The 11597-nt window shown below is 36.8% G+C and overlaps 1 protein-coding gene across 1 annotated transcript; it reads right to left on the reverse strand.

The window, feature by feature from the left end:
- LOC107611090 lies at positions 1054-1500 on the reverse strand. Its single transcript, XM_016313052.1, has one exon. It carries the CDS (start codon positions 1498-1500, stop codon positions 1054-1056), a length of 447 nt encoding a protein of 148 aa, XP_016168538.1.

The following is an 11597-nucleotide window of genomic DNA, read 5'->3' on the forward strand; positions in this document are numbered from 1 at the left end:
GTTATTGGGTAGAGTAGAGGGAAAGTGGGGTGCGGGAATCATGGAAAATAATGGAATGTGATGGATGAATGGGGATGGAATATTGGGTGTAAGAGAAGAGAAATGGAAAGGAGTGAATAAAAAGGTGGGGTAAGTAGGGGTTGGGTGGGACCCATAGGCTAATGAACCATCAAAATTCGAACTGGGCTGCCTTTCCCCTAGGCGTTCAATGCCAGGTTTGGGCATTGAACACCAGGGGTAGACATCTTCTTCTTCTGTTTTTTTTTAGAATAGTGGGGCATTCAACGCCAAGAATGGGACAAAAAATTTAGTCCTGGGTGCTCCTGAATGGGCATTGAACGCCCTTACTTCCTCCTCCTTCTGGAGCTGGGTGGCAGTTCTGGTGTTCAACGCCAGCAAGGGGTACCGCCAGGGTGTTCTATTTTCACATCTATGTGTTTCTGCTTCTATTCTAGGTGCTACATATGATCACAAACGTTAAAAAAGAAAGGGAAAACTTACAAAAATTAACAGAAAATAAAATAATATAAAACCAAACTAAAATAAACAAAAAAAAGAGAACAAAAAGTATTATACGTATGGTTGGATTACCTCCCAACAAGCGCTTCTTTATCGTCATTAGCTTAACAAACAGCTCCTTTACGGAATTTGATAGGGACTCATATCTTCACCCCTCAAGGTGAACCTCCGTCCTATGCTCTCATGAATTAATTCAACATGTTCCAGAAATAGGATCCGATTCACTGTATGTAGAATGACTGGGCTTCTGGTGAAGACAACTTACATTCCAGGTGAGAAGTTTTCAGTAGGGATCTTATTCTGCCAGCCTTTGGGTACCTTCTTTTTGGTGCCTCCTTCCTCAGTGGTTAGTGGTGACTGCCCAACACCAAACTTAGATTTGATATTTGGGGGCTCTGTAAGGCTTTGCACTGAGAGGGAAGGCTGAAACACTAGGTGTTGTACAGTAGTACCTCCTTTATCCAAGAGAGATTGAGGGTTGGGGATCTTAAACAGGATACGATCCTCCCATAGCCTTAGAATCAGCTCTCCCTTTTACACATCAATCAAGGCCTTCGCGGTAGCTAGGAAAGGCCTTCCAAGGATGATGAAATCATTCCTGTCCTCTCCAATGTCTAGTATCACGAAGTCCGCATGGAGGTAAAGGTCTTGAACCTTTACAAGGATGTTTTCCACCAGTCCATATGCCTGTTTCAAGGACTTATCTACCATCTCCAGTGAGATCTTGGTGGACTGCACCTCTTGGATCCCCAACTTCCTCATCACGGAGAGAGTCATAATATCGATGCTTGATCCAAGGTCGCATAATGCCTTCTCACAGGTGATGGTTTCTATAGTGCATGGAATAAGGAAGCTCCTAGGATCTGACATCTTCAGAGGCAGCTTCTTTTGCACCAGGGCACTGCACTCCTTGGTCAGCACCACAGTTTCGTCTCCCTTTAGGGCCGTCTTTTCAGAGATAGCACTTTTCAGATAGGCCATTGAGGGGGGTTTCTTCTCCAACACCTCTAAAAAAGTGATATTAACTTGCAACTTCCTGAGGACTGCCAAGAACTGAGCATGTTGCTCATTCGCTAGCTCCTTTTGCACGTTTGGAGAGGGTTATTCTTCAGGCTCCTTTATTTCCAGAGGGACATGTATGATGACACCAGTCTTCTCCTGAGCTTTGTTCTCCTTCCGTTCCTCAGTAGTGGGTCCCTTCTTGGGTTCGGCCTTAGCTTCCATAGTGACGGCCTTGCACTCTTCCCTTGGATTTACTTCCGTGTTACTTGGAAGAGTATAAGAGGGAGCCTCGGGTACTCTCTTGCTCAGTTGACCTACTTGTATCTCCAAATTCTGAATGGATGACCTAGTTTCTGCCATGAAACTATGAGTGATCTTAAAAAAGTTAGAGACTATAGTAGCCAGGTCAGAGAGGCTCTGTGTGGGTGTCTCCATCTGCTGCTAAGAGGGTTGGAACTGTCTGTTATTGAACCTGTTTTGGTTGGTTCCACCCTGATTACTATTGAAGCCTTGTTGAGGCCTCTGCGGATCTCTCCATCTGAAGTTAGTATGATTCCTCCATCCCTGATTGAAAGTATTCGTATAGAAATTATTATTGGGATTCCTGGAAGAATTTCCCATGTAGTTGACTTCCTCCATTGTGGTCCAAGCGCTGTCACCAGGATCCCCTTCATAAGCTGCCTCATGAGAATTGGCAGCTGAACTCTGCACCCCACTCAAGTGCTGGGAGATCATGTTGATCTGTTGGGGCATGAGCTTGTTCTGAGCCAAAATAGCGTTTAGAGTGTCCACCTCCATGACTCCTCTCTTCTGAGTAGTCCCAGTGTTCACTGGGTTTCTCTCAAAAGTGTACGTATATTGGTTATTGGCAACCATCTCTATAAGCTCCTGTGCCTCCTTAGGCGTCTTCTTCATATGAAGTGAGCCACCAGCAGAGTGGTCCAGTGACATTTTGGACATCTCAGAGAGGCCATCATAGAAGATCTCCGACATGGTCCACTCTGAGATCATGTCAGGAGGGCACTCCTGATCAGCTGTTTTTACCTCTCACAGGCTTCATAGAGGGACTCTCCCTCTTTTTGTCTGAAAGTCTGGATTTCCACCCTAAGCTTACTCAACTTCTGAGGTGGAAAGAACTTGGTCAGAAATCTGTTGACCACTTTCTTTCATGTGTGCAGGCTTTCCTTAGGTTGAGAATCCAGCCATAGCCTTGCTCTATTCCTTATAGTAAAGGGGAAGAGTATGAGCTTGTAAACCTCTGGGTTCACTCCATTAGTCTTGACAGTATCACAGATCTGCAGAAAATTAGATATAAACCTGTTGGGGTCCTCCTGCGAGAGTCCATAAAACTGGCAATTTCGCTGCACCAAAGTAACTAATTGAGGCTTAAGCTCAAAGTTGTTGGCACCAATGGTAGGTATGGAGATGCTGCGCCCATAGAAGTCAAATGTGGGTGCAGTGTAGGAGCCAAGGACCTTCCTTGTGTCTCCTCCAGCATCTGGATTGGCTGCCACGATTGTATCTTTATCTTTTTACTTAAGAGATTCTGTGAGATTCCCTCTGGCTCTGCTAGCTTGAGCTTGTTGTAATCGCCGCCTTAAGGTCCTCTCAAGTTCAGGATTAAGATCAAGAAAAAAAAAACTAAGAAAAGGAAAGATGGGAGTCTCTATGTCAGAGTATAGAGGACTCCCTATGAGAAACTATAATGAAAATATCAACTGAGATAGAATAGGAAATAACAAGAATTAAGAATACAGAAGGGGAGATTTAATTCACAGAATTTTCGAAAATAAAAGAAAGAGAAAGAGGTTAAGAATTTTTCAGAAAAGAAAAGAAAAAGAAAAATGAAAGAGGCACCAAACTTTTAAAATTGAAATAAGATAAAGCAAGATTTGAAATTTAAGATGTAATTTTCGAAAATTGCAAAAGTCAATGAAGGATTTTGAAATTCAAAAATTAAAAGTCAAAAGAAAGAAATAAGATAAGATAAGATTTGAAAATTTTAAAGATTTTGAAATTAAAATTTGAACGAAAGAGGGACTAAAGAAACACCAAACTTAAAATTAAAACAAGATAAGGCAAACAATTAATTAAAAAAATTTGAAAATAAAGATAGAAGATTTGGTTATAAATTTGTTTTTTTTTCGAAAATGAAAAAGGAAAAGGTTAAATAGAGATTTTGAATTTCAAAATTAAAGGAAGAGAAACTAACAAAATACTAATTTTTTTTAAAATATGAATTTTAAATAAAGATTAGATAAGATATCAAAATTTTGAAAATCAAGGAGGAGAAAAAAGATAAGATAAAGATTAAAGATAAAAAAGGATAAACAAGATAAGATTAAATAAAATTAAATTAAACAAAAAGATCACTAACAGGACACCAAACTTAAAATTTGAAATCAAGATAAGAAAAAGATAAAGAAATTTTCGAAAATTCAAAGGGAAGGGTTTTAAAAATTTTTGAAATTCAAAATGAAAGAAAAAGATAACACCAAACTTTAAAATTTAAAATTAAAAAAGAAAAATAATTAAACAAAAGCGAGTAAAAGTACCTAATCTAAGCAACAAGACAACTGATAGTTTGTCAATCTCGAACAATCCCCGACAACGGCGCCAAAAACTTGGTGCGCAAAATTAGAACTCGCAGAACTTCACCGGCAAGTGCACTGGGTCGTCCAAGTAATACATCAGGTGAGTAAGGGTTGATCCCACGAGAATTGTTGCATTGAGTAAGCAATAGTTATCTTGCTGGACTTAGTCAGGCGAAAAGCAAAGAGAGTTGTTGTTGCTGAATTTGCATGAAACAAAAAAGTAAAGAAAAGCAATTAAAGATTGGTAAAGAGATAATACACGGAAGCAGTTAAGGCCTCGGAGATTTTTATCTTTCTAGATCAATACTTCTTACTGACTATTTTAACAATGAATGATTCGTCTATGGCAAACTGTAAGTAATTAAACTCCAATTCCTTGGCAATTTAATCTCGTCAGATTCTCATCAAAAGCCAGGGTGAGTGGTAATTCGATTCGAATGAGGGTGAAGCTCAGCATTCTAGTTTAGCACCACAAAATCCCCAATTACCCAAAGCTAAATGGATTTTATGTCACATATCCAAATTAGTCTAGGTAATTTACAGTTTAGGAGAAGTGTTTTCAAGCTGTAGCTCAAGTGACCTTGGTCAGAGTATCACAAGAACTCATGTAGAAAAAGGGATTATACTTCCATTCCACCCCAGATTCATTGGAGGAAGAATGAAAAAAAAATCTTAGAATGGAATCAAACATATATTAAAATAGAAAAGTAATTATATTAATCCATAGGAATAAGCAGAGCTTCTAACCTTAACCAGGAGGTTTAGTTACTCAAACTTTACAGAGAAAACAAAAATAAAGGTAAAGAGGATCTGTCTGGATCTGTATCTCCCCTCTCGGGAGGCGTGATCCTCAGGAAGAAGAAAATCCCCTATTTATAGTAGAAACCTCTAAGACTAAACCTAAAAGATGTTAATTTAAATGTAAAAGTTACTAGGATAAGATAAGATAAACTAAGGAGTGCTAAAATCCACTTTGGGCCCACTTTGGTTATGTGCTTCGGTCAAGCCTTGCGTTCAACTTGGGTTTTGGGAATTGAACATGGAGATGGGGTTGAATTTGCTGGCTTTTGCTCCCTGGCTGGCGTTGAATGCCAGTTTTGGGCGTTCAACTTGGGAGGTCAGTCCTTCTTGGGCGTTAAACGCCAAAGATTGGCGTTTAACACCAGTTTTGGCGATCATGCTAGAAAAAAAGTATAAACTATTATATATTTCTAGAAAGCTCTAGAAGTTAGCTTATCAATGCCATTGAGATCGCATCAATTGGACCTCTGTAGCTCAAGATACACTCATTGGAATGCAAGGAGGTCAAAATTGACAACATCTGCTATCCTTTCTTCGTCTCTGAACAAGATTCTGCCAAATTCACCCAAAATTCAACTAAAATCATAAAAATAACACAAAAACTCAAAGTAGCATCCAAAGATGAATTTTTCACTAAAACATACTAAAAATTAATAAAAGCTAACTAAAAACACTATGAAAATGCTATGAAAAGGGTATAAAATGTCACGCATCACTGTTTACAGGTTTTTATATATTATGTTTTATTCCTTTTGTGCCAACACGCTTTAGTTATCGTGTATGAACACTTCGCACTTTGTTTCTCTCTTTTATACATCTTTGGTCATTTTTTCCTTCATCGGGCTGCTAGTCTTAATATTTATTGATTATTACTATTGTATGGAGCTTTAAAACTGTCGTGACGCATTATCGTCCTTTGCTTTACAGCTAGAGATAAGGCTTAGGGTGATAGGGTGTAACATTTGACAACCAATGGCAAGAAGGGATTCAACCGATTTTCTAATTTTGGCAAGGTAATCTTTAATTGATCCAATTTTCTTGACTGATTTCAGTTGAGATTTCAAGCTTTAAACTCTAGTTTTTGAAGTTACTAAGAAGTAATTGTCAACGATATTTCATGCGTCGTAGAATTTTGAGCAGTGTATCACCTTATTCTTGAATGGAGTTGAAATTGACGCAACCAACTATGTAATCAAGGGTAGATCATTTTGGCATCATTCCTTGAATGCTTCAGTTTCTTTAAGTTCTTAAGGTGTTATGATCACTGTGGTGTTAGTTTTTGTGGCTAAGTCATATGTTGATTTTGTTGTTTAGTCTTTTTTGAAATCTTTTGGTCATGAACCTATAGGTTTAAATTAAATTGGAGCATTGCAACCATCTAAATGATTTTCCATGCCCAAAATTTGAAGAGTGATCCATGTAAGGTGCTTCCCCATTTTGAAATTGTCTTCATCAAGCTTTTCGGCCAAAGAGACAAGCACCGGTTAAGTGGTTAAGGGTGCCCCAGGTAAGAACAATGACATGATTAATGAAGAAAAACAAGAATGATTGGGAAAATACAGAAGAAGAAAAGGAAAAAAATAAAGGAAGGTTGAAGATCGAAGAACAGATGAAAAATGCTATTTACCAATGAAAGGCTCTAGATACCATATTATGTATAAGGATGTGAACAAAGAGAATTAAAAGGAAATTTGAAACTTGCATTGATTCAAAAACTGAATATACATGAGATACTAGAAAGCTATTTATATCCAAGTTATTCTAACTAACTAATTAACCAAGATTTATGCAAAATAGACAAGTTAGCTTAATAGATTCAATTACACACTAGCTGATAAACCAAAATTGCAACTACTCTATCCTTGGAATAGTTTTGAAAATTGAATCGGATCGACCAGTTCAACCGGGTTAACCAAAAACCGATCACCTGGCCGGTTTGGTTGACCTCATGGTGCACAAATTTTCACACTTCGTTAAAGCTCCTGCAGTTCATTAAAGCAAACCCAATAAAATTTATAATCGAAGTATTTAAACCTCGGGTCGTCTTCTCAAGGAATTGCAGGGAAGTATGATTTATTATTGGTTATGGAAAAGGTAGAATTTTGGATTTTTTTTGAAATAAGGAACAAGTACTTTAAATGACAAGAAAAATAAATTAATAATCATAAAGAAAACTCTTGGCAGGGTGTAAGAACTGGAAATCCTATCTTAGTTATCCTTATCAGGTGTGATGAGAATTGGATTTATCTCCCACTTAGTTAACCTTTACTAAATAAAAGAAAGTCAAGTGGACCAATCAATTTGATCCTCAAGTCCTAGTCAACTCCTGTGGAAAGACTAGCTTTAGAGCGATCCAAATCAATCAGCAATTCCCAATTTTCAATCAACTGCTGAGTCTGATAACTCAAGTGTTACCAATTACTTAACCAACGCAAAAAAGGAATAAAAAATCTAAATTAAATTAAAAGCATTATAAATAGAGTAAAACAATCATAAATCTGAAATACCTCAAATTATATTAAATAGAATATTCAAATCTAACATGGAAAGACTCATAAGCCAATTTGGCAACATAAGTAATTAACAAATAAAAGCATTAGAGTATCTAAAAGTAAAAGAGAAACATAAATTAAAGAAACATTGAACCTGGAATTGAGAAGCAATCCTAAAATTAAGAGAAATCCTAATCCTAAAATCTAAGAGAGAGGAGAGAACCTCTCTCTAAAAACTACATCTAAAATCTAAAATTATGAATTATGAACATTGTATATCTTCTACTTGATAAATGAATGGATTCCCCCACTTTATAGCCTATTAATCTATATTTTCTGGGCCGAAAACTGGGTCAGAAATAGCCCAGAAATCGCTGATTGCGAATTCTGTCACGCTGATTTTTCGTCACTGCGACGTGTCCGCGTGGAGCATGCGTTCGCGTCACCTAGCGTTATGGCCACTATAGTAAATTATATATCATTTCGAAACCCCGGAAGTTAGTTTTCCAACGCAACTGAAATCGCGTTCTTTGGACCTCTGTAGCTCAAGTTATGGTCGATTTAGTACCAGAAGGTCAGGCTGGATAGCTTAGCAATTTCTTCAACTTCTTGTATTCCTTCCACTTTTGCATGCTTCCTTTCCATCCTCTAAGCCATTCCTGCCCTGTAATATCTGAAAACACTTAACACACATATCACAGCATCGAATGGTAATAAGAGAGGATTAAACATAGCAAATTTAAGACCAAAGAAACATGTTTTCAATCATAGCACAAGATCAGGAAGGAAAATGTAAAACATGCAATTTGTATGAACAAGTGTATGAAAAATTGATAAAATTCACTCAATTGAGCATAAGATAAACCATAAAATAGTGGTTTATCAATCTCCCCACACTTAAACATTAGCATGTCCTCATGCTAAGCTCAAGAGAAGCTATAAAGGAGTGAAGAGGAATGGTAGGATATATGAAATGCAACCTATCTATATGAATGCAACTACCTACTAAGATGTTTCTATCTACTTGGTTAAAAGTAAATAAGCTCTTCAAGACAAACATAAATCATATTTCACTAATTAAAATTATACAATAAAAGACAAGTAAACTTGTAAGAAGATAGCTCATGAAAGCAGGGAACATAGAATCAAGCATTGAACCCTCACTGGTAGTGTATATGCACTCTAATCTCTCAAGTGTCTAGGGTTAATCACTCTACTTTTCTCTAATTATGCTTTCTAAACTTTGTTCTTCATCTAACCAATCAAAAAATATTTAATGTACCAACACAAACATCATGAGATCTTTTCAAGGTTGTAATGGGGCTAAGGTAAGGGTGAGAATATATGTATGACTAAGTGAGCTATAGTATGAATCTTTGACTACCCAAAAATTCTAAAATCATGCTTAGCTACCCAAAATTCCCACTTTTGTATAATTCCCATACTCATGTACCAAATTTTCTTTAATTTTTATCACATGTGCATTGATCTTTTATTAAACTTAATATTGGGGTAATTTTGTCCCCTTATTTATTTATTGAATATTTTTTGGATTTTTTCTTTTTTCTCTTTTTCTTTCTCTTTTTTATTTTATTTTATTTTATTTTATTTTTTTTAATTTTTTTTAAAAAAATAAAAGCAAAAATAACATATCAATGCACATGGATTTTAATTGAATCTTTTTTTTTCTGTTTTACATGAGTAGGCACCCAAATTCCCAATATTTTATCATTTAAACACTGTACACTTTCATTAACCCAAGTTCTCACAGTTTCCCCACACTTAGTTAACACACTATCTTGAGCTAACCAAAGATTCAATTTGGGGTAATTAATTTATTTTTCCGCTTAAGGCTAGTGATGTGGTAAAATATAGAATAAATGGGATTAAAAGGCTCAAAGTGGCTAACAAGGGTGACATAAAAGGGTAGGCTTATTTGGGAGAAGTGAGCTAAAACAAGTAATGGCCACAATCATATGCAAGCATATAAATACACTAAATAGTGGACATATAGAATGGAACAAAGCAAAGATTGCAATCATAGGGAAGAAAACACACAAAAATAAAAATTTATGGTTAAATAATGTAACCATATAAATAAGCTCAAAATCTCACAGGTTGTGTGTTCTTTTAGCTATAATTCATGTTCCAAATACAACTTCAAACAAGTTTAACAAAAAAATTTTTCAATTTAAATTAGTGAAATACTATAAAAATTTCTTGAAAAATAAAATATTACTTCAACCAAGTGGTAAAATATGCACAAAATCAAATAAACATGCAATCAAACATGTAAATGCAACAATGAACTAATAAAGAAAATAAGACATTGGTGTTGGGAAGAAAATAACTAACCCATGGAGATCGGTATCGACCTCCCCATACTTAAAGATTGCATTGTTCTCGGTGCATGCTAAGATGTGCAAGTGGGCGGGTTGCTACAACTGATGCTTTTCTCTAGAGATTGTGCAGATGGACTTGTCTGTTGCCCCATATAGAAGTTTCTTTTTTCCCTTTCTCGGTGGCCAACCTGAAAGAAGAGGAAAAAGAAGAAAAAGTAACCCAGAAATAAAGATAAGAAAATAAATAAAGTCTGGGTTGGTTAATGCCAAATAATGAGGGTCTCAATTACATGGTAGCTACAACATGCAAGTGAGAAAACAATAGAAGCACATGGCATACCAGTGGTGCAAAAGTTGCAACAATGGGGGAGAGAGTGTGGGTAATGCAAGATAGTGTAAGTTCATGTCAATGCAAGATAATATAAGTATCATGAGGGAGTAGCATTGACTTATGAAGAATAATACCCAGTCAGAGTAAAACAAGTCATGAAGCACCAGAATAATTCAAGAAAATATGCAATAGTTGAAGAAGAAAATTTAACACCAATGGAAAAATAATAAATTTAGAAAAGAAAATAAAAATATGCACAAAATTAAAATGCAATTAATGAAAGTATACAGATAAATTAAGTAAAATAGAATGAGAGAAAAGAAGGATGAGAAGTTAAAGAGATGAAGTAAGACAGAAAAAGAAAGAAGAAAAGATAGAAGAAATTAGGATTAGAAAAGAGAAGATAAGATAATTAGCGTTGATCTGGATAAGCTGTGCGGCGCAGGTGACGCAGACGCGTGGGGAACGCGATCGCGTGGTGTGTGATAAGTTCAGGTGACACGGACGCGTGGGTCACGGATCGCGTGGCCTGATTTGTGCTATTGGCGCGAGTGCAGCCTCGCGTACGCACAACTCTCTGTGTTAAATGCATTTACACCAAAAATCTGGGTGACGCGTTCGCGTGAGTCATGCGATCGCATGAATGGTCATTTTTTTAAAACGACGCGGATGCATGGGGCACGCGTTCGCGTGATAGGGCTTGTGCTTTTAGCATCATTCCAGCCCAGCTCCATCATAACTTGCTGCTATACACCTATTTACGTCGATTTCGCAGGGTCACGCGTGTGCGTCGCTGACGTGTACGCGTGGAAGGTTAGATTCGCAAACAGTGCAGACGCGTCAGGGACACGTTCGCGTGGGTGATGAGCGGATAATTTATACGCTTTTTGGCATTGTTTTTAGTATGTTTTTAGTAGGATCTAGTTACTTTTAGGGATGTTTTCATAAGTTTTTATGTTAAATTCATATTTCTGGACTTTACTATGAGTTTGTGTGTTTTTCTGTGATTTCAGGTATTTTCTGGCTGAAATTGAGGGACTTGAGCAGAAATCAGATTCAGAGGTTGAAAAAGGACTGCTGATGCTGTTGGATTCTGACCTCCCTGCACTTAAAGTGGATTTTCTGGAGCTACAGAACTTGAAATGGCGCGCTTCCAATTGCATTGGAAAGTAGACATCCAGGGCTTTCCAGAAAACTCAAGAACACTTTGAAGACTCACAAGAACACAAGAACATGAAGAAAGAACACCAAACTTAAAATTTTTAGAAAACTGATGAGCGGATAATTTATACGCTTTTTGGCATTGTTTTTAGTATGTTTTTAGTAGGATCTAGTCACTTTTAGGGATGTTTTCATTAGTTTTTATGTTAAATTCACATTTCTGGACTTTACTATGAGTTTGTGTGTTTTTCTGTGATTTCAGGTATTTTCTGGCTGAAATTGAGGGACNNGCGCGCTTCCAATTGCGTTGGAAAGTAGACATCCAGGGCTTTTCAGCAATATATAATAGTCCATA

Source organism: Arachis ipaensis, chromosome B08 (genome assembly GCF_000816755.2).
Source record: "Arachis ipaensis cultivar K30076 chromosome B08, Araip1.1, whole genome shotgun sequence".
Classification (NCBI taxonomy): Eukaryota; Viridiplantae; Streptophyta; class Magnoliopsida; order Fabales; family Fabaceae; genus Arachis; species Arachis ipaensis.